The sequence below is a fragment of the Amphiura filiformis genome, chromosome 2 (assembly GCF_039555335.1).
Source record: "Amphiura filiformis chromosome 2, Afil_fr2py, whole genome shotgun sequence".
In the NCBI taxonomy this organism is placed as follows: domain Eukaryota; kingdom Metazoa; phylum Echinodermata; class Ophiuroidea; order Amphilepidida; family Amphiuridae; genus Amphiura; species Amphiura filiformis.
The window spans coordinates 86,028,624-86,053,761 of NC_092629.1; the positions used below are offsets into that span (position 1 = coordinate 86,028,624).

General features: G+C 37.0%; 1 protein-coding gene across 1 annotated transcript in view; it reads left to right on the forward strand.

Moving 5' to 3' along the window:
* The window catches only part of LOC140146748 (centrosomal protein of 76 kDa-like), a 46,143-nt gene extending 26,191 nt beyond the window's left edge, over window positions 1-19,952 (forward strand). The window contains exons 10-13 of the mRNA XM_072168623.1: window positions 15,775-15,879; window positions 16,540-16,647; window positions 17,711-17,928; window positions 18,935-19,952. Coding sequence (XP_072024724.1) covers window positions 15,775-15,879; window positions 16,540-16,647; window positions 17,711-17,928; window positions 18,935-19,073 — 570 coding nt within the window. The 3' untranslated portion in view covers window positions 19,074-19,952. The remainder of the gene's footprint in view (window positions 1-15,774; window positions 15,880-16,539; window positions 16,648-17,710; window positions 17,929-18,934) is intronic.
* The last annotated feature ends 5,186 nt before the right edge of the window (window positions 19,953-25,138 follow it).

Genomic DNA, 25,138 nt, shown 5'->3' on the forward strand with positions numbered 1-25,138 from the left:
TGAAAAGAATGAGTGTGGGGTCATCTAAGCTTTAAAACGAATAGTAATATGGTGCCTGACACTCATCATGATTACATGTAACATTCCCACTCATTCTAGCAGCCATTCACCATATAACAATAGAATCTCAGTAATAGCATTTCAAAGTGTCTGGTGACCATTAGCTGTTACTTCTTTGAAAGGGAAAATATGGGTTCCAATAGACGAATCCAAGTAGCCAAGTCATGGTCAGGATTTGGTCGGACATCTTTGGGTAGCCGCTAGCACCAACCTGGTGTTTTGAGCGCCCAATTGTGCAAATAAAAGCCGCCTAACACCTAGAGAAGATGTAAGGACGAGGAGGGTTAATATAATAATAGCTAATAATGTATATAATGGAGATAATTCCGCAGGTAATCCTGTCGCATCTACATAGTTCTTTTGTTCGCAAGTACATCAATGCATAGATAACGTGTATAGTTAATCCGATTATTATGTCACTTCAACAGCGAATAGATCATGCTGTGTGTTTTGTCGAAGGGAACTGCATTGTGTTATTCTTTTGTCTACCTGTGTTTTCGCGGAAGGTGTAAAACGGGTGATGGAATGCAGTTTAAAATTTCCGCCAAGGCCGAATCATTTCACATTTTGAGTACATTGTAGCCGATGGCTACCCAACTAAAGGCTGCTAGTCAGGTGTAGGAATGCGTAAATTTAGATTCGTCTATATGATGCAGTTGACAGCATACATGGTATATACGTACAATAGAATCTGAGTAATTGGAGGCTTATTCCAAAATGAGGTACAGCATGGTTACATCTAGTATTGCTTTTGAAGTAACATTGGGCTATTCCATTTAAAATCAACACTACCCCTGTGGAAGATTTTGGAAATATCTTCCACAGGGGGAGTATGAATTTCAAATGTAATTGGTCAGGGTTAATCATTTTGAAACCCATACTCCCCCTGTATTATGGCTTTACCTACATCTTCTACAATTAGAGTGAGTATTTCAAATAGAAGTTACCATACTATCTATTCTATTCAAAACTTATACTCCCTCTGTGAAAGACTTTAACTAAATCTTCCACACGGGTAGAGTGGATTTTTAAAGGAATAGCCCATTGTAACATTTCCATAAAAAATAGGTTTTTTATTTTTTCCACAAATTGTTACATGTAGGTTCACAATCAGATATGTTCCCTTTCACTTATGAGCTGAAACCGGGGTGAGGTAAAACCAAGAAAATTGCTATTTAATTCCAGCCTATATTTCCAATATATGTGTGTATCAGTCCGCTGGTCGTGGCTGGGGTAGATCAACTTAATGTTTTACGACCAGAGTTGTAGACTTAGACTTGAGTCACAACTTGAATCACTATTTTTGCGACTTGTGACTTGAATTGCGACTTTTGCAAAATGACTTGACTTACTTGTGACTTAGGTAAAATGACTTGGACTTGATGAAAATGACTTGTTACCAACGCAAGTCTGAGGTTATCTTCCTGTAAAATGATTCATGGATGTACGTAGAATATATGAATATTAGTACAATTACATCATGAATTATCATTTTGCTCTGCAGATATTCGATCATTGCCACATCTCCACACATTTCATCATAGGTTATTCTTTTTCCTTCAAAAACAACTGCTGTGTCTATAAAAATCCAAGATAGCAACATCCAAACTAAATTTGTTTGATGATGACATTCTTCTAGATGCCAAAGGTGATCTTAAAAGCAGTCAGTCTTCTTCTTAGAAACATCCAATTTCTAAAATCTAAAATTCCTAAGAAACCTATGTTAATATTAGAATTTAAAACAATAATACCAATAGTAATGCCCTTCATACCTTAACAAAATACAACTTTCCTGGTATAAATCATTCTGGGACACCCTGTACTATTTGTCACCCTTGTGATTACATGTATTTGAACCTAATTTCTATATTTTTTTGGTTATGTAATTAAATACTTTTACTATAGATACTTCTTTTAATTGGCATATCAAATACATTTTTACATAGCACAGTAGTGCAAAAATTTCACTACACATAACCTAAGCTTTCACGCTTATTCTACAATACTTTTTCATGATAAAAAACGAATAGCCACCACATTTATCTCTAAATCTTAATATTTCCTACTTTTATCAGCTAGAGCGCCACACTACTCCCCATTCCAGAAAAATACAGAACTAATTTTTTTGGATTAAAAAAATATTATCCTGTTTTGCCAAATGAAACATAGCTAAATCCTAATCCTTTATTTAGTCCTAACTGGCAATGAAAGTTAAATTTCAATTTTTGGTCAATTTTTGGTATAAAGGGCCAAAAACATACATTTTTAGGGTGTTTTTCGACCTTTTCGTATTCTGTGACAATCAAGCCAATATAAGACTTGAACAAAGACTAATTTCAAGTTATGCATTTTAATTTTTGGAAAACACATTTTCCAATCTTTTTCATAAACAATTAGCAAAAATAATATTAAAATTAAGAGCTAACTCTTACCCCATATTCAAGATTTTGAATGCTTAGACTTGTGCCAAGTCTTACAATTTCGTGACTTCAATTGTACGAAAACATGCAAAATTGCATGTTTTTTGACCATTTTCCCTCAAATTGCAAAAATATCAAAATTTGACTTCTATTGCCAGTTAGGACTAACTAAAGGATTAGGAGTTAGCTGTTTCATTTGGCAAAACATGATAATATAATATTAATCCAAAAAAATTAGTGTTGTATTTTTCTGGAATGGGGAGTAGCTCTGACTTTTCTACAAGACTTCTTTTGACTGTACAATTTTATACTAATTTACACTGTATTATCTCTCAATTAATGGATCAAATCTCAATTTATAATTATTTTACTATGACTATACAATGGAAAGTTTACTATCACTATAATGGAAAGTTTCTAATATGGAAAGTTTCTACATTTCTAAGGCCAAAAAAATAAATTGTTTGCTTGTCCATAGATCACTTTCAGAAGTTGGGTCGGTCGGTCGGGAAAGGTTTTTTTTTTTTTTTTTTTTTTCTGATATCTTTTTTTTCAAGTTCCCAAAGTATGTGAAATACTTGTTTGTATGTAAAACACTCACTGACCACAGAATTTCAACCAAAGACAAATTCAAGGTAAACCATACTTCATTTGATATGTACATGCCTGGCAGACTTAAAATACTGCATTTGGTCATTGGGCAGGGAAAACCTCCTATAGATGTGTCATTGGCCCCTGAACATGTTTAAATCAAAACCTCCTATGTAACCTCTTGGCAGTTTTGGTTTAAACATGTCCAAGGGCCACAAGTACATACTCTCTTAATGTGAAAGAGTGAAAAACAGCTCAAAAAGAGTGGTTTTTCCACTCCTCCTTGGAGCTGTATGAGTGACCACTCCTTTTAGAGTGAAATTCACTCTTCAAAAAGAGTGAGGAAATTCACTCGGGAAAAAAGAGTGAATAAAATCACTCTTTAGGGAGAGTGAATTTCACTCCAAAAGGAGTGGTCACTCATACAGCTCCAAAGAGGAGTGGAAAAACCACTCTTTTTGAGTTAAAAGCTCTGAAATAAAGAAGTAAATGAGACTGACAAAAAATAATCACAGAAATAGGCACAAAATGTTCATTCATTCATGTATTTTTGTGAGCAAAGGAATTACAACACAATAAGTGTTATTACATGTTAATTAAGATTAAAATGGTAATTTTGGCATGATTAAAAGCTTAGTGACGTAGAACTATAGGCCTAGCATCACACATGCAGATAGACGTGCTGTATATACTATTATAGTACAGCCTTTTGGAGACTGGTCAGACATAGAGGCCTATAGTCCTCTGTGACTTTTGGCATCACACATGCAGATATAACGTGCTGCAGTATATAAACATGATAAATTAGAGACTGGTCAGAGATAACAGGCCTATGCTTTGGCCTGACCCTATGGCCTAAGCCTAGCTAGGTATGGCCTGGCCTTGCTGCATGCGATCCTGTGGCTACTGGTATGTATAGCATGACTAGCGCATCAGACTCGGAGATGTGATCGGGTACATACTAACAATAAAAAGGCTGACGCAGTATATCAAACATTACAATTATTACACAAGTACACTCAATCATTTACAGGTTTATGAAGTAAAACATGTACCAGGTATGCATAGCAGTGCATGAGTGTAATGCCGAACCGACAATGTGAATCAATGTGTTCAACAAATGAAGACGCTTCATGGGTACAATTATCACCTTTGAAACAATAACATCAGATTTTTAGTTGTCGATTACAATCTGCAATGATTCAACATATAAATAAAATAGTTCAAAGTATATTTACTGACAAAAATATTGGCTATTTCTTCGCCAAACTGCCTCGCCCATTCCTGACTACTGACAACTCCACCGCCATTGCTGCAACGATTAATTCGCCGAATGAATAATCACAATTTTTTGTGCGAAAATCCGCTTTCTGATTGGCTGTACGAACTGTGGATTCACTCCGCAAAGAGTGATTCTGATTTCACTCTGAAATTGAGCGGTAATTTGGGGTAACTCTGTAAGGAGTGAATCTAGATTGCCCGAGTAGAAGCTTTTTTCACTCTAAAAGAACGACTAACCGCTCGAATAGAGTGAGAATGAAATCACTCCAAGTTCCGAGTGAAATTTTCACTCTTTTACATTTAGAGAGTAGGAGATTTTTCCTGCCCAACGACAATTTTTAAGGGATCTGAAATGAGCGTTTAGAGCGTTTCGACAGTATTTTTTATGGGACATGAGAACAGACGTATCGAATTGCATTCTGAATACGAATAATGTCTTTCTGATATCAAATAATTATCATTTTTTGAAAATCACAATATAATACAAATTTTATGACAAATTACAAAAATTTGATATTTTTCAAAATTTTGATATATAACAGTCCTCGAAGTAAATTTTATAAATCTAATGATATATTCTTAAAGTGTATGTAGCTGGGAGGAAAAGCCGACGATCAATTGAAAATTTTGACCTTTCATATTGAAGATATGGATTTTTTCCCAAAAGACCTAATTTTTTTGGTGATTTGGGAAAAAAATCCATATCTTCAATACGAAAGGTCAAAATTTTCAATTGATCGTCTGCATTTCATCCCACCTACATACACGTTAAGTATAAATCATCAGATTTATAAAGTTTACCGAGTACTGTTAAATATCAAAAATATAAATTTTAATGATTTGCCATAAAATGTGTATTACATTGCTAATTTCAAAAATCTAAATTATTTGATATCAGAAGGACATTCTTCGTATTCAGAATGCGATTCGATATATCTGATGTGCACTAATGTCCCACAATAAATACTGTCCAAACGTTCATACCCCAGCCCTTAAGTTAACAATATTTTATCGGAACCCTCATCCAGGGACACATACAGGAAATGGTATATTACAACATTTCTTTTATATATTTTATATATTTTTCAGATGAAACGTCTGATTTTTTAGGAAAATTGTAAAAAAGACCAACTTTTTCTCCCTCAATTGTCCCCTTTCCTCGCTCTCCCTCAAACTTCAATTCCCCTCCCTCATATTTTCCCTGCAAATTGTGGTGAGAAAGTTTTTGAGGGAGGGGAAGCTTTACTGTTTATATCACACAGCCCAAATCTGAAAAACTTGAAGGAGAGGGGAGTTTTTATCAACCATGGCATTGTCTTTTTTAAAGACAATTCTTGTTATCAACCAGCTGGTTAATGGTCTGTCACATGAATTAGATGTTTAATATGAGTGGTACACCACATTTCGCCATAATTCATTCTAGAAACGCTTGCTGTTAGAATAAGAAAAATTTTAATGCTAAATTATTGCACATTCTAGGGAAGCGTGGTTACTGTTTTGAAATAACCGAGTGAGAGGGTTTTCAAGAAAATATTTTTCCTGTCAAAACTGAAGCATCCTCTGTATAAAAGAAAATATGAATATTAACTGCACATCATATATAACTATTCGTGATACCCAATTGTGGCATATTTGAGGTCGTTTATGAGGCAGAGAATTTTATTTCAATTTTATATACGCCAAAATATTTTTTTAATTGAGCAAGAATAAGGATAGAAAAAACGTTAAAAATCTATGTATAAATAACATTAGACCCGCAAAAGATTACTATTTCGCTTTTTATGATATTCTAATCTTTTATTTCCGAAGAAACATTTGGGGTCTAAAATGGATTTTTTTTGTAATTGATAAAAACATTGAACGTGTATACAAGAAAAATGGTAGGTTCCTCTATAGTATTTTACTGACCATGCTAATGTACTGACACCGTGCGAGCACGTGTCAAAATCGATATAATGTATTGTCCATATAGACGCCGCATTTATCATTTATTATTGTCGGATTAACAACAATTGAGCGCTATAAATATACATTAATGTTTTTAGGCAAATAAAATTCCAAAATATGGTACGTTTTCTGCTTTTGCTTGTCACGTGGTAGGCCTATATTGAAGTTGCGATAAATATCTTCAAATAAGTTTCAAATGGATTCCATGAAGACAAGTGGTCGAGTGGTCTAAGGCGCTAGGCTCATAGAGCATATCCAAAGCGGCGTGGTCCGCCGTGAGGTCGAACCCCGCCTCTGCCGAACTTTAATAGAAGTAATATTAAAATTTAACTTTTTTTAAATTTCATATTGGGGAAATGTGACTGGGAGAATTTATGTATGGCGTGGAGTGGTGTGTATGAGTGGGGTTTGCATGGCTGGGTGAGCTGTTTTATTGCACTGTGTTCCCTCCATTAAACTCCCCCTCCCCTCCCCTCAAACTTTCCTTCCTCCTCAAACTTAGTCTCCCCTCAAACATCCCCTCTCCTCCTCAGACTTTCTCTTCCCTAAAAATTTGCCCTGCAAATTGTGATGGGAAAGTTTAAGGGAGGGGGAAGCTTTTACTGTCTACATCAAACAGCCCAAATCTCAAAAAAGGAGGAGGGAGTTTTTTTATCAACCAGCTGGGATTTGCATGGCTGGGGTGAGCCGTTTTGTTGCACTAGGTAGGTGTAGCAACACAAATTTCCCAATTATGAGGAAGTTTCAAGCCATTTAAAACACACCCACATCAAACAATGTGAGGCATGAACACAGTGAAATAACCATGGTAAAGTTAACAATTAAAGGACATGAACACATTTCTGAGCATTGCCTTTGCTTATAGTGCTTCTCATGTGTCATAAAAGAAAAGTTAATCAATATTAACATGTTTTTTTATATTTATTGATGGCATGACAAATAGAATGTTGCTACCAATTTCATGGTGAGCTATTTTTGTGTTCATTTGATAAGACCAAATTGTGATGGGAAAGTTTAAGGGAGGGGGAAGCTTTTACTGTCTACATCAAACAGCCCAAATCTCAAAAAAGGAGGAGGGAGTTTTTTTATCAACCAGCTGGGATTTGCATGGCTGGGGTGAGCCGTTTTGTTGCACTAGGTGTAGCAACACAAATTTCCCAATTATGAGGAAGTTTCAAGCCATTTAAAACACACCCACATCAAACAATGTGAGGCATGAACACAGTGAAATAACCATGGTAAAGTTAACAATTAAAGGACATGAACACATTTCTGAGCATTGCCTTTGCTTATAGTGCTTCTCAATATTAACATGTTTTTTTATATTTATTGATGGCATGACAAATAGAATGTTGCTACCAATTTCATGGTGAGCTATTTTTGTGTTCATTTGATAAGACCAAATGAAAAACTGATGTTTTGCTGATGACTGTTTCACCAGAAACCTTCAAATATACATGTAGCTGATTTATGAATAGACGTGATGAACCTTGTCAATCAACATGAAAAAACAGTGACATGATCGGCAGGAATTATATATAAATAAACACAATTTTTCACCAGGTTTGCTGTGGCAAATAATAAACAGAAAAAGTAATCCAGTGAATCACACCCAGGATAAACCTGAGGTTTAATACAAATTATATTGTGTGTATTGCATGCCCTGGTATGTATGGTCTTTTTCAAAATGGCTATCTGAAACAAAGGGTATCTGGGGAAATCCCCATGCCCCCCTCCCCTTTTAAAGTTTGTTCGGCTTACAAATGACGAAAAAAATTAGACTCGTAACACCATGTATTGTTTTGCAGTAAACATTTGACAAGAGCAGGGTTATAGCTAGCTAAATCTTAGTGCCGGGTGAAATTTATATGAAATGGTAAAAAAATTGAAATTTTGATAAGAATTGCAAATTTTGTACTGATTGTTCATTAAATTTGAAACATTTGCGCCGGGTAATTGCGCTCAAAATTAACTTGAGTGCCGGGTGGAAATTAAGAGTGCCGGGCGGGTCCGCCCGCCACCGCCTGGCGTAGCTACAATCCTGGACAAGAGGATATTTTTAAGTGTAAATCATATATTTACTACGTTGAAACTCACTTGTCTCTGATTGGCTGCTGAGGCGATCTGCTGTTGCCAAGTGGAAATTTGTCATGAACTTTGTGCTGTACACGTTGTTAGCGCCAACTATGCGACATCAACATAGTATGCGCTCGTCAAAGATTTACTGCAAAATATTATGATATAGAATGGCGTGCACATATTTTGGTGCATTATGCTAGCTGTGTTAGTGTAATGTGTGACTGGCGCACACATACGTGCTAACGCAGGTGTGAATTGGGACTTTATCGATGTGTGCAGTAACAAAAACAGAACTAATTTTTGCCTATTTTAAGCCAAAAAAACGTTAGCGCTGCCACTGTCTTGTCTTTTTGTGCATGTTGATGTTACCTGGTGGACAGTGGTGGTGATGGTGGTTGCGTGAAGAGATCATGCTATATTTTGCAATGCAAATTTTTATTTCCATCATTTCCGCAGTAGAATATAAACTCCCTGAGGTGTTTTTGTCTCTTTATAAAGGTAAATAAAACAAAGTGACCACTATCATCGGATTAAACCCTGGGGACAAACTGTTATAGTCTTCAAAAGTTATTGCTTTTGCTTGAGACTACACCTTGTTTTTGCAATGTAAATTTTTATTTCCATCATTTCTAGAAACTCCCCCTGATTTTGCCTTTTTTAAAAGGTATGAAAAAAGTGACCACTATTGTCAGATTAAACCCTGGGGACAAACTTTTACACAGTCTTCAAAAGTTATTGTTTTTGCTTATTGGTGCTATTATCTAACAACGTGCTGTACAATGCAATTTTAGCCATTCTGATGACACACCAATCAGTCAGTTTGCAAAGTGTTCTTTCTCCATGAATAAAATTTTGTAAAAATGCAAATATTAATATTGTTAGATACCTGGACAAAGCAATTTCCTGACCAATTTACAAATGATTAAATTATGCATCTATAGAAGCTGATAGTCATTGTTGAAGACTGTTCTTTGTCTGGTTAATCCAGGGAAAATAATGGTTTATTGTGTACATGATTGCAATAAGTAAAGTGGGGAAAAGTGCTGGCATAAACTCATACATGTAGTGGCTGCTTTATTCGGACTGGTATTTGAAGGTTATCATATCTGGTTTAAAATCATAGCAATGTATGTATTCCTCTCATCATTAGGATTCACAAAAAAGTATAGGGTTACCTATCACTGATGTGGGTAAGGTCTCATGTGGGATCCGCAATCTACTTTGCATGGTCTGTAATGAAGACTAAGCCATGAAATACCTTCCAGCTACAGTACAAGTCAAATGACCAGGACTTAAAATACATCTTTCATAAAGCTTCAACAAAAAGCTTTTAAAAAGTGCTATTCATCTAATAAAAACCTTTATGGTAATGCTTTAAAAAAATATATAGAAAGTCAGATTTTGAAGGAAAAAAAATCTCACTAGCAGTGTAAACACATTTCTTGTTGTAGAAATTCCAAGCTTTTGTGTTGCCGTTCTTGATATTTTTTGTAAAACTTTAAAAATAGTGTGTAATAAAAAAAAATCCTGTGATATTTTCATCTTGCGTCTCTAGTGCATACAGAAGTCTCTGCTCAAGCACTTTTCCTATAGCTTCCTATCTTCATATTGATGCGAAGCCAGTTTCAGGATCACACATTACATTTGTTTCAGAAACGTAACATTTGTTTTTCTTGTTGTAGTGACATAGACAGGGGAAGGGGAGAGAAAAGTGGGCTGCTCCCACCCCCCCCCCCCCCACCCCTGTGGTATATATTTTTAGGTCTTTTTGAATAATATTGACCATTTTCATCAAAATATTGCCCACCCTGAAAGTCACCTTGCTCCCTTTGCCCCCTTTTGTGGCCCACTGTGCTGTGGGTTGTGCCATATTTTTTCTCATGAAATTTGGGTCACAGGAAATAAAGTTTTGGAAGCCCTATGACAAAATAATCTGGAGGTACACTATTTGTCCCTTCATGAGCAGGGGCAGATTTAGGGGGGGTGCAGCCGGCGCGCGCCCCCTCTATTTTTTGACTAGCAAAGGGCGCCGGTAACTTAAAAATACAATAATTGTAAGAAATTTAAAAAAAGGAACAAATTCGGCCATGAACAGCAAACAATGGGCCAAAACCGTTGAGTTTTCGAGGGGGTAACCCCCTTTAACATATTTTTTTCGTCGTCGACCAAAAGGCTCCCCCTTTATCAAAAATGTCTGGATCCGACCCTGATGAGCGACATGCATACTTGACTGAGTCCAGTCTCTTTTAGTTTACGCTTCTCTTTAGAAGCAAATAACGCTTTATTTTTATTGAAAAATTATGTTCTAAAAATATTTCAAGAAACAATGGCTTGATTTTGTCAAAGTTGTTGGGGTTTTTTTTTGGTTTTTTTAAATCACAATAATTCAATTTCAATAAAAGCCGCTCAGTGCTTTACATACAGAGATGCCAGTTTTCAGGTTTTAACCTGAATTCAGGTTTTTTGCGAGTTCAAATTCCCACATTTTTTTTTAAAAATTTCCGTTTTGGGGCTTTTTGGCCTGCATTCACACGCTTTTCAGGTTTTTTGAGTGAAACTGACTGGCATCTCTGTACATACTACTTTCAAATTATAGGAAAGATTTATACAGCACAAAATTCAAAATTCACCTCAAGAATTAATTTGATTGAGAAAGGCATCTAAGTGATAGGTAACTTCTAAGGTGCCTTAATCAAATTGTGCTGTAGTAAATAAAATAATCTATTTCATTTAAAAAGATAAATTTGAAAAGACAATTAATGCTGTATTCAATACATTACAATTTGGACTTCAACAAAATTGTAAATTTTATTAACCTTGCGCTCTATAATTTATCCTCTCAAAAGGCAATAGGGCAGTTTGCAAATGAAAACACAGTACTACCAGTGGCGTAACTACCGGGGGCAGAGGGGGGCAACGTGCCCCGGGTGCTACCCTTAGGGGGGCACCAAATTGACTAATTCAGCATAGATTCTGCGCCCCTCCAAGAGATGAAAATCAAAAGTTTTGCGCGCTTAGCGCGCATTACAGCACAAGATCAATTGAGAGAACATTTTAAGACCAATATTCAACATCCAGTAACCAAAATTAATTAGTGGTAGGCCTTATTTGTCCAAAATTTTGTGCGTTCCGACCACAATTGTTTCATGAATAGGGGGTAGGGAGCATATCCTTAGCCCTGGGCGCCACAACCCCTAGCTACGCCACTGCCCGCGTACAAGATATTCTCGGGTGGGTGAGGGGTAGGGGCGCCAATTTTGTTTCTTGCCCCGTGCGCTACCAACCCTAGTTACGCCACTGAGTACTACAAAACAGCAGATGAAAGTATAGAAGTATCCCATTATACTTTGCCATGATACAGGGTGTCCCCAAAAAAAGAGGCCCCACATTGCGCCCTCTTTTTCTCCTATTTCTGAAAAGTTGATCAAATATATTTTGGTATGTAAAGAAACCTTCAATCGTTAGCTTTAATAAACCAAAACAATTATTTCAATCGGCTCATAACTTTTGAAGATATGTCCTTTTAAAGAAATGTATCCGTTTTCACTCTGTCCACAGAGGAGGTTTGGCTACTTCAAACATTGAAAAGTGCATATACCATGCATGAATATAAAACATTCCTCGATGATAACTTTATAAAATAACAACTTTATTTAAGGGAATGGGCTTTACCGGTGGGCTTATGGGTTATGGATTTTGTTAAGGTTACACGAAGAAACGTATAAAAAGCGTATAAAAGTCGTATAAAGTGGTTCTCTAAAACCGCGTTTTCTCAGCAATCAAATATCGCAGTGAGTCAAATGTTGGTGCATGGATGTATCTTTACATTATTTTTGTGTGTTTATAAAAAATTTAGAATCCGTTTGAAAATCCTTCGTTTAAATCATTTTTACGCACCATGTTCACAAGATCAAAAACACGTTCCATGCAGTTTTTTTCAAATGTTCGCTCCGTATAAATCCACGCCGAAAGTGATTGTTTTCTCCTTTTTTTTTTTGTACTACAAATCGATTAAAGAAATAATGTTGCCATGGGGAAGAACCAAATACAGTACCGATCAAATTTAAAAAGCCCGTTTTTGGGGAACATTTTCGAGAATCTTGTCTGAGAAAAAACTGTTTTGTGAAATTATCGATATCTTGATAACGGGGCGTTAATTTAGACATCTGAATACCTACATTATTTCTCAACATTCTGCCAATTGCTATCCCATTTGATTTTCACTCCAAATTGAAACTAGTATTGCAAAAAACGAGGGTTTTCCTCCATCAGTTCGTTCAAAATTTCAGTGCCGACATGCGTGTTTATTCTAAGAGCCATTGTGCAGATGCGATTGTAATCAAGTAATTACATCAAATTATAGTTACATATCCGCTTCGAGAACAAGAAATTGCGTAAGCTGATGTATGGTCCAGTGGATAGAGCGTTGGACTGGGAATCTGTTATGAACAATTTTTGTGGGTTCGAGTCCCCATGTGGCTGAATTTTCTTTCCTTTTTCTCTCTTTTCTCATTTTTACTTCCTTTCTTTCCTCTTTTCTTTCTCTTTTTCTTTTTTTCATTTTTTTTTTCATTTCTTTCTTTCTTTCTTCCTTTCTTTTTCTTTCTTACTTTCTTTTTCGTTCTTTTTCTTTCTCTCTCTCTCTTTCTTTCTCTTTTTCACTATTTCTTTATTCTTTCTTTCTCCTTTCTTTTTAGTTTTATTTGATTGATTCGCTGACTGCAGTGAATCGTGATTGATTGTTTTTCACTTTATACAATTCAGAAATTTGTAGGCCTGCTAAGTCTGTCTTTTTGAATATTCTTCCCAAATTCGATTTGCAAATAATTGCTTTTTGATATTGTTGTTGATGTTATTGTTGTACCCTATTACATTGTAATCAGGGGAATAGCAGCATTGATTTATTTCATCAAAGATATCACTAAGGCTATAAATTCAAAATCAACACATTTTCCGGGGCGTAGCTTGACGAAGTGCCCCAATCAATTTTAAAATTTATAAAATCCTTATGAAAATTGCGAAAATGGCTTGTACCCCTCCCCGCATCCGACCCGGCATGTCGCCTCATGTAACCCCGCCCGCCCCGACTCACGAGCTCCGGGCACGAGCTAAGCCAAGTTTCATGTCTTGACCGTGGATCAATATTCTATTGTAAGTAGGCCTACGTCCCAGTACGCTTGTTCATTTTCTGCATGGCTGTTTCTGTTATGAACTTACGCCCCTCTGAAATCAAGGGCATGAAAAACTCTCGGCTAACCTTAAGTGTCATTAATTTGGGCGAAATTGATGTGGGATGGGACTTCTTTTGCTATACTTGCAATTACTTATGTTTTTCTCGTTTCTTGCTTTCTTTTTATTTACAACATAAGTAATTTCTCTTTTTGGAATAAAAGGTAGCCCTGAAAAGGGCTGTTTAGTTTGTCTTTGGTTCTTTTGAAATGAGTTTACTGTGCTGCTCTGCCCTCTACCTGGTTCCCTCCGTGACGAATACATGTTTCAGCCCTAGTTCTCATTGCATTAATTGCGCTTGCGTACCATCCTTAAGGCCTTGTGCGCCGGTACTATGCGAATGCAGCAGTACTGGGTTGCGAAGATGTTTGAAGCTAGCTGGTGATCCTCGCTTATAGTGAATGCTTTCCCAAGACTAATGCTATTATCTATCCATGTCATTAACCGTGTGTTTCGTTTAAATCTTTGATGTAGCCAAACCTCATCCGTGGACAGAGTGAAAAACGGGTACATTTCTTAAAGAGGGCATATCTTCAAAAATTGTGAGCCGATTGAAAGAATTGTTTTGGTTTATTAAAGCTAACGATTTAGGGTGTCTTTACATACCAAAATATATTTAATCAACATTTCAGAAATAGGAGAAAAAGAGGGCGCAATGTGGGGCCTCTTTTTTTTGGGACACCCTGTAGAACTGCACATGCCATTGAAAATGTACACAATAATTACTCATACAATTTCAACTTTCAATTGCTCACTTAAATACAGGATGCTTAAACTTTTGTTTGAAAAAATATGACCCCTGAAGTATTGTGAAACTTTTATAGTTCTCATTTTATTTTTACTTATTTTTGTATACATTTGCTATGGAGCAAGCAGGTATATTGCAATGCATGATGGGACAGGTCTTTCAGCTGCTATGGTACTACACATGGTGACAAAGGTGCCTTACCCTCACTGCACCTTAAAATGTAACTATTTTCAACCGGTGCCCTATCCCTAATTAGTGTCCCTGTGAACATTTGCATCAGTTTAATCACCCTATCGCTTTCAGCACACTTTTAGCAACAAATTAAATGTTGCAATAACTATTTTGTTTGTATTGCATTTTGTGTATTATGTTTATTATCTTGAACTACAACATTGTGTTTCAAAGAAAATATTTCCCATTTGACTTACGGATATAATCTGATGTCTTGAGGGCATTTTACCATTGCAACAGTCGCAGTGGCTATTTTTCCGTAGCATCTTCCACAGCGGGTACAATTTCCAGCAGCGTCTTCCGCTGTAGAAGACATCAATATTAGGCAACCAAATCCCAAAACAAAGCTGATCATTTGAGCGGAACCAATTGGGCTATTCCATTAAAAATCCACACTACCCCTGTGGCAGATTTTGGAAATATCTTCCACAGGGAGAGTATGTATTTCAAATGGAATTAACACATTAGCAGTTCCATTTAAAACTCACCCTCCCTCAGGGGAAGATTCAGGTTGAATCTTTCTCAGAGGGTGTATGAAATTCAAATGGAGCTGCCTAATGTGCTGATTGCAATTGAAATCCATTCTCCCACTGTGGCAGATATTTTTTTTTTTTAAAGTAGATATTTATATAGCGCTTTATGCCGTAAACAGCCTCAAAGCGCTTTACATTTATTCTGCCGTTATTAGAATATGTCGGAACCACGTTTGCTGCCTACAAATGGCGAGGGTTCATCAGTACAACGACTGTGACTACCCCTAACAGCTTCCCATTGCACCTGGGTGGGGTGAGGCAAGCAAGACAAAGCGCCTTGCCTAAGGGCGCAACACGGTGGCGGGACGGGGACTTGAACCCACGCACGTCAAGCAAACTCTCAGATTATGAGTCCAAGGCCGTAACCACTGAGCCACCGTGCCCTCATTTCCAATATCTTCCACAGGGGTAGTGTGGGTTTTAAATGGAATAGCCCCTTTTTTTTTTTTTTTTTTTTTTTGAAGGCTGCAGAGGACAACGGAAAAACACTGCGGAGAACCGTAAAGCCTGACACAACAGAAAAAAACCAAAAAAAATAAATAATACTATATCCCAGTGTTAAACAACCTATTTGGTCGCCGTAAGGTTTTGAATTGCCCGTAGTGTTTATGAAATAACTAAAACAGTTTAATATTTTCTCTTCTTTATTTTACAGCCTTCAGATAATGTGGATGTGTGTAGGTTTGATTTTCATGATGAGAGCCTATGGAAAGCTATGAGTATGGATGCTATTGAATCTGTGTGTGGACCAAAGAATCTGGTAAGTTCATCAGGATTGTCCATAACAATATAAACCGCAAAGTTCTTGTATGCAAATTGATCTAGGAGCTATTGAGCAAAATACCTATTTAGGATGTGTTTTACACAAAGAACCCCATTTGTGAGTCTACATACATGCTGAATATGCCCCCCTCTCTATTCGTAATTAACCAGGGTTTCAGGAATTCATGAGGATTACATTTTTAATAAAATTTTGCTATCCCCGAGTATATGTATATAGGTGCCTAACTCCTATAGAGGGGAATTCAAGATTTTCCGCCTGAATATCAAGCGAGACAAAAGTCAAGCGCAATTTTGAAAACTAGGGAGACTGACTATACTTTGATCAGCTCGTAATAGGCAGGAAATGTTAGGCTTTTACCAATACTTTTGTACTGATTTCACTCAACACAAGGTGACGTCATCGGGTCACAAGGTGACATCATCAGGAATCAAGGTATTTAACATCACAACCCAGCTGAAGGGCAGTGATACTAACCGCAATGTTGGTTGCTCCAAGGTACATGTATGTTGGAATAATCTGGTTGACTAGATTGAATTTAATCCCTCGTTTTACGATTCCCAGATGATTGAGAGTATTCACAGTACAGAAAATGCTAGATATTTTTTAAACTTTTGTATGTGTTATTATATTTTGCAGCCCACCTGGCCTAATCTTCCACCTTTAGTTCCTTCCATATATGATGCAGCTTTGATGAGTAATGACTTAGAACTACAGATTAGAGCACTTGTTGTGGATCACAGAAAGGTATGTGATGTGTACAAGTTTTTGCTGTCAATTGTGTGTATGTTGCATCGGTATGCACCTGCAAACGAGGACACACAAGACTTTGCACATGTCAACTGTGGGCTATATAAACTGCAAACGAGCACCGTCCTTGTTTGCGGAGGTCTGCAGTAGGTTGCAAATGCGTGCCAAATGGTTGTTAGGCATATTTCATACTGTGTATCACCTACATAGCTGTAAACATACAAAATCTGCTAACTTGATCCTCGGTATGTCGATTAAACATCATTTCAGACATCTCATTTTTATAGCAATACAAAAGGGCACCCTACATGTGTTTGCTGGCAAACGAGGACCATGTATTGTACAGGACCGGTAAACAGGTCCATGTTTCTTCACATATTTGTGCCTAACCGGGGACATTGATCCTGTTTTACACAAATTATACACAATTTTGTTGGATTTTAACCTATCAATCGGGGACTGATTTTTATATCAGCAATAGAGGACGCAATCTCAAATGCATTTTTTGTTTACAGTCAATTGTACATTTTAGCTAAACGGGGACAGTCCCCAGTTGCAGTAACATCCACGGTTCAAATGTCAAATTTCATAAAAACCTCTAGGTTTGATGGTAAACACATACGCAACGATTGCCATCACAAGATGGTAGGTGGATGTATTTTCGGTGGTGGTGGTGGTGCATTGATTTTTACAGAGAACTGTGGACGCACTTGTGAATAAAACCTTAGCAGCAGACACACAAAAACCGAGGACATTTGGGACAAATTGCCCTTAGCCCTTGTGCATTTGGCTATTCCAGCGAAATCCATACACGTCCTATGGAAGACATGACCTTAATCCAGGTACATGTATGAGAATTTTCAGGCTTTTCAGTGTGAATCTCAAATTGGGTTACCTGAATGGGTGACTCCATTTGAAATCTACATCCCCTGTGTGGAAGTAAGGTCATGTCTTCCACAGGGGCTATATGAATTTGAGCTGGAGCAGCCCATTTCAAGTCCTGAATGAAGCGTATTAAACTTTGAAACTGAACCCCAATGATTTCCCCTTTTCATTACAGGACATAGGTCTTACAACAGTATGGGATGATGAACTAAGCTACCTCCTGACACCTGCCCTTGCAGCGTATGAGTTGGAACGGACAACAGGTGTTTCAGCTGGTAATGAAGAATTCCAACATGCTATCAGAAGGGCTGTACCAGATGGCCATACATTCAAAGGCTTCCCTATACAGTTTATACATCATAATGCTAGGAGGGCTTTTGCTACTAGTTTACGGTGAGTTCGAGTCATATATCCTATGCAACACTACCGTAAAGATTTGCCTAGTGACGCTAAGGACTCCCTTGACAAAATTGAAATTCTAGGCACAAACTAAAAGTGCCCTCCCACAAATTTCCACCAGTAAATAAGGGCTTGCACCCTTAAAGCCATAATGTGTGATTTGCTCCACAGCAACGCCCTCAATTTTTTTTTAAATTTCTACTTTTTGCACCATTGTAATGGCCATTGGTGTACAAATGCCCTGTGAAAGACTAAGCCTGAAGTGCTTTAATTACAGTAAAATTTAACATTTATAATAAAAGTGGGTATCCCCGGTTTTATTCTGAGCTTACCAATTGAGTGCTGAATAAATACATGGCCTGTTTGTGTATATTGAATCAGTACATGACGTACCTTATAAACTGTATGCATATCGCTATTCGTAGTACGTCTTGTTTGTACATCTCATCAGCTGCGTGTAGCTCCACAATAATCATGATAAATAATATGATTGGCGAGATTATACACGCATTGTAGGTGCTGTATATCAACTTGACACATAAACTGTGTGCATATCGCTATCGCGTCTTGTACATCTTGTTTGAATCCCATCAGCTGCATGAAGCTGCCGATAATCATGATAATAATAATCGGCGAGCTAAATACACTCATACCAATTTTCTTTGTTTTACCTCATTTGTTTGGCTCGAAATTAAAAGGGGACAATGCGATCAGTGAAATCTAACATTCAAATAAGAATCTATTTTTATGCAAATCACACATTGCTTTAATTCTTGTGGGAAAAGAAAAATACTTTTATATAATATGTGACCCGACAGCACAAATGAGCCGTAAATTATGAATCTTGCCATAACTCAAAAATAAAAATTTGAAACTTTCCTTTCATTTTGTGGAAACAGGTTGCAAATGAACTTTTTACCCTATTTACCTTTTTAATAAACTTTTACCCTATGTACCTTTTTATACTAACCCATTCCTATCTTCATTCTTGCCCTTTCAGGTCTGCAGTATGTCAAGAGATACTAAGCTGTAGAGGCGACCATGTGAGGTTGGCGGTGCGAGTCCGCATCTACACCTACCCGGAGTCGGCATGCGCTGTCTGGATCATGTTTGCTTGTAAATATAGATCTGTTTTATAACTGCTATCACTAGGATCCACAACATGCTCATCTATCAGGGCATAGTTCTTTAACCCCAATACATTTGCACATTCATTGAATGACCTTTGAAAATTTGGGTACAAAAACTCATACGCTGAATCTTGAGGTCAAATTTTGTACTATGATTGTTTAATTGAGGTTATTGAACTATGTCATTGGGATGAGGCCATTGTGGTCTATAATGTATTGAACAAGTAGAACTTACATTCTAGCGATTTAAGAGACCAGATGAAGTATTCAAAAATTGAACATTGAACTTTTGAACTTTCTGGAATAAATATGACCTGCTACCATGAAATGAGCGTAAAGTCGCAACTTGGTAGTGTGAAACATTCCGGCTGCTGAGTTGATGTTCTTTGTTTGCTACGCACCTGCACAAGCTCATTCACAAAGGACATACTATTGGCTTGAGTAGGTGTGCGTGAAACAAAGAACACCAACGCATACAGCACCCAGGACATTTCAAAACTACCAACTTACAATTTTACGCTCATTTCATGGTACCAGGTTGAAATGTGGCAGGCAGTAAGCAGAATGCAAAAAAATTGCAATAGTTGCCATATGAATTATTATTTCAATAAACCTATACTTTTATTTTTATTTATTAAAGATCCAGATATGGGTCGGTGACACCTGATTGTAAAGAAAAGGGTCACATTATGGAAATTTTTTGTGCTTTAGGTATACTGATAGGTAGGCTTAGAGAGAAAACACAATCTCGCTTTTCTCGCCGTGAATCTCGCTTTTTAGTGCTTTTCTCGCTTTTAAAAGATTCATTTCTACCACGAAAATCTATTTCTGTGGCGAATGGTTGCAGAATTCGACAAACATTGCAACTAAAAAAGCTTAAGTTTGACCTGATTTTCCAGCCTGAAAACAGGACATTTTCTGGCACATCTAAGCAACAACACAAGTAATATTCTTTATTTACTAATCAAACCTTTTGACCTTTTAAGCCGATTTATGAGGACAAAACTTGTGTATTTTTGACAGTCCGGTCAGCTATTTGTTTTGGTATCACTCAGGGGTATGGAGTCAATGAAATACTGCCCTCAATTTTTTGACCTTTTTTTTCCACCAATTTTGGGGCATAAATCTCGCTTTTTCTCCCATTTTGAAGTTGCCGTCTCTCATTTTTGGTCAAAAAATTGTGTTTTTTCTCTAAGCCTACCAATAGGTCCTTTTTCTTGGGAGTTACGGTTGGCATCATCAGAAATCAAGATCAATCAATATGAATTGTATTCGAATTAAGCCAACAATTTAAAGGGTCATTCAGGCCCTAGATGTGAAATTTTTATGGGCCCAAAGTCAGTTGTACAACTGACACATGTTTATTGGTTTCTAGATTTATATGATGTTATACTGGTCCACATATGTGTGACACTTTTTAAGATTGAAGCTAAACTTGAGTTTCGTAAATCAACAAGAAGGTTAATACCGTATTCATTCCAATAAGCGGCCAGGGCGCTTTAATAAAGTCAGTTTGGGTGGGTGCTTAATTTTTATCTGGTTTACCTAATTTTTTTATAAGGGACGTTTATTAGACAAATTTACCTACGTTATAGGATCGCGAGACAATCTAGTAGCTTTTCTGATGCAGTAAATGTAAAAAAAAAAAAAAAAAGCTCAGTGATTTATAGTGCGCTACGCACAGGCACAACGCCTAGACGTTGATCCACAAGCCTCAGCACACTTTACAGGTTGTCGTTGACCACTATGGCCCCACATCATTCCATAAACCATTAAACAACAATTCAGGGACTTTGCTGCTTCAAGAGCGCACACCCTAGACATTCCACAAATAACCTTCGCAACCAGGATCAGCTCCCGAGTTTAAATGACGGGTTACAACGAGACAAATTAGCAGTAAGTTCCAGGGGAATTTCAAGCTTACTCAATTATTTCCACGAGAGCGTACTAGGCACCGCCAGGGTTCGAACTCGTATTGCAAGTTTACACAGGACTTCAAATCCTCAAGCTATTTCACTGTATCAACATCTATCAGTCACTTCAACATTAATGGTACCCTTTAGCAAATTGAAAATACCCTGGGTGGGCGCTTATTGGGGTATGGGCGCTTATTGGAACAAATACGGTACATGTATAAGTCAGGATTGACTCCATCTTGCCGACTTTGGTAACAATATGGTGCACAGCATAGTGTATGATTATTATACCATTTTCACCCTGATGTGGCAGTGGTGCTAGTGCACATTTAATTGGGCAAAGCTTCAAATCACTAGAATTTGCTCAAAGCGCTGGTGCGCACAGGCCTCAGCGCGTTGATGTCACTGCCACATCAGAGTGGAAAATGATATACCACCAATGTTCACTGGTATTTGGCATGTGGATGACAGTTATCAAAATCACTGTACTGTGAATTGTTTTCAATGTAAACATTCCAAAAAGTAATTAGCCCCTTTATTAAGTACGAGGCAATAATCAAAATCTATGCATCCAATTTTATAACTGATATACCAAAACGAAGACCAGTTTTGTTTAACAAATTTTGATGCCTCATTTGTCTTAAGGGATCTAAAATGAGCGTTTATTAACGTTTCGACAGTATTTTTTTGGGACATGAGAGCACCTCAGACCTATCGAATTGTATTCTGAATCTGAAGCATGTCTTTCTGATATCAAATAATTTTCATTTTTGAAAATCACAATATAATACAAATTTTATGACAAATTATAAAAATTTGATATTTTTGAATTTTGATATATAACAGTCCTCGAAGTAAATTATATAAATCTAATGATATATTCTTAAAGTGTATGTAGCAGGGAGGAAAAGCCGACGGTCAATTGAAAATTTTGACCTTTCATATTGAAGATATGGATTTTTTTCCCAAGGAGACCTAATTTTTTTTGGTGTTTTGGGGAAAAAAATCCATATCTTCAATACGAAAGGTCAAAATTTTCAATTGATCGTCGGCTTTTCAACCCACCTACATACACTTTAAGTATAAATCATCAGATTTATAAAGTTTACTTCAAGTACTGTTAAATATCAAAAATATCAATTTTAATGATTTGCCATAAAATGTGTATTAAATTGTAATTTCAAAATTTCAAAATTATTTGCTATCAGAATGACATTCTTCGTATTCAGAATGCAATTCGATATGTCTGATGTGCTCTAATGTCCCAAAATAAATACTGTCCAAACGTTCATACCCCAGCCCTTAATAGGACAAAAAATTTGAATAAAAAAGTTGCAGATTCAAAAGTTGACCAAAACCCACTGAAAATGTTGCTCTTGATGCTTGAGTGCCTGTTGGTCAATGGTCACCGTGGGTCCACCTTGACCGGTTGTGTAGAGAATGTAATGGTACACTGACTTGATAATTTTAGTGCAACTGTTGATTCTGCATCTTTTTCATTCACGGAGTCACCATAGCTAACAATTTTTAGCTATCCAGACAAAGAGGTATCAAAATTTGCATAACTAAAATGGGTTTCTGTTTGCTATTTCAGTTTTAAAATTACATGCATAAATTTTGAGTTATTAAAGGGGGTAATTACTTTTTGAGATGTAAAATCTAAAATCTCTCAATAAGCTGTTCCTGTCCTACAGCTTATATAAAAAAATAGCCTACTTGTAGGCTAATATTACATGTTGCTATTGTAAGAAAAGAGAGAAAATTGTCAAGGGTCTTCTGGGCCGTAAGGTCACATGAGATTAAACACTTGACCATTCCAGTTCCAGATTTAAAAGAGACTTGCAGTTTGATTTCAAATGTTAACTCTCAACCTATCATTCACGCTTCGATAGTGACAACCAATCAGAACAAATGTTTAAAAAATGTGAACTGTGTATTGATTGTGTATAATACACTGGCAAGTACTACATGCAGTGCTTTTGGACACATTTGTTTCTCTTACAGGGTGATGTATTCATATTTGCTTGCATTTTCCAACATTTTTCGTCACAAATATCACAGGTTTTTTTCTTGTTTATGCAATAGGTTAATAAATACATATCACTTTATTAATTGAGAAATGGTGCAAAATAATTCACTTGTAATTTTACTGAGATGCTGATACATCTAATGCACATATCCCTGCGGGGCTCATGCAGTAGATTCATTAACATCTCAGCACTCATGCATTATTTTGTAAACTTTTACTCCCAACAACTTGAGTGATATGCATTTATTTAGAGAATAAACGATAGGAATTTTTATTTTGCCTATCCTCTACCGTGTGATAGACGACAGGCAGGTCCAATATTTTGAGTAGTCAGCCGGTATCCACTACTCAAAATATTGGACCTGCCTGTCGCTCTATCATAGGTAGAGGATAGGCAACATAAAAATTCCTATCGTTTATTCTCATTCTTAGACAGTTAAATATTATTTTAATAACTGTAAACTATTTTTTAAAGCAAAAATTAAGTTACCGTCATACAAACTCCCCTTTTTCTAAAATGAACGAAACTTGTTTACAACTTCACATCTTTTGTTGCGGCAGACTGCTAGCACGCGGGTATTCCGACTGCGTCTACGCATCAACGCGATACATACGCGCACCTCTATGAGCGTGTTACGCGTTATCAACACTCATGATGACGTAGGGTCGCGTCTACAGCCTGATAGCGACACCCAAAATCATGCGATTGTCCAATCAGATTATGTGTCTACTAATAGACCACTCCCACTGACTAAGAATGACCTATAAGTGTAAGAACATAAGGCATACTTTTGGTTCAGAAATGTATGAGATTTAAGGTGGGCCCACCAATTCGCCATCCTTCTGGTCCTGCAGGGCCTGCAAAAGTTTGTTACAAAGTCATCAAGACAGACCCAATGCTGACATCAAATTCTTCCCTACTATTTGGCATTACCTGGCGTTGAAACTTTGACATATATGCAGAGATGCCAACCCTCCCTATTTTTTAGGAAGGCTCCCTATTTTTGTAAACATTTTTGTCCATTTTGACACCCAAATTTGGCAACCTTCTTATTTCTGGCAAGTTACGTGCCAATGAAGTTGCATGTAATTTTTAAAACCTCCCTATTTTGTATGTAACCAACTATACCGTGTGCAATAAGTAAATTCCCCCCCCCCCCCTTAATACAAGTGTAAACAGTGATAGAAAATCATAGAAACTTATCCATTCCTTAGTTTTGTTGACTATCTGATCTGAAGTTGTTGTCACCATTGCGTTTAAAAACATTTCGGACTCTTTGGACCCAGTGCCGGTCGACAAGCGCCCTCAACGTGGATTGGGGAATAGATTTGTCAGAAGGTGTCAATTCGGTAGGGCGACCTGACCTTTTCCTATTGGTAAACTGTGTTGGTCCTGGTTGCCTTCCCGCTTCCACCATTTGTTAACCCATCTCTTGCTACGTCCCAATAGCTTTCTAATCTCATTTGAGCTTTAACCTTGTCTTTTAAGTTTAACACAAAGTTCTCTTTCCGCCTTTGTTGACTCCTTTCTAACCGCTTTTCAACCGCTGCGACGCCATTTTTAAAAGTCTGTGAGCTCCAAGGACCTTTAAATTTCACCTTCCCAGGAAAATTGCTGTAAAATTGCGAAAATCTGATCGATTTTGATGCTGTAAACGCTGAGATATGCTACGATATATGTCAGTTACCATCTTGCAGTGGTTGTTTGGTGCTGTACAAACATCTTGCCTGCAGCAATGAACTCCCCAGGCAGTGCCAGGGGGGGAATTTACTTATTGCACACGGTATATCACAAAATGGGCTGTAATGTCGGCATTTTCACGTTTTGAGAGGCAAATTCTCATAAAAATAAGCTTAACAATGATATATTACATGTCCATATTACTTGTTTGCAAAGTAGTAAAAAAGGTAGTAAAAAATCAGTAAACTGGTTATGAAAATCTTTTTCTTTTTTATTGTTGAGAGGTTCAATGAGCCATATCTCAGTACTAGCTCTGCCGACATTACGGCACATTGTGTGAGATTGTTGCCAGTGTGGCTCTGAGTATCTTAAAAATCATCATGACCTTAATCTCTTCCACACAGGGGGTGTCAATTTTTAAATGGATTCACCCATTCAGATAACCCCA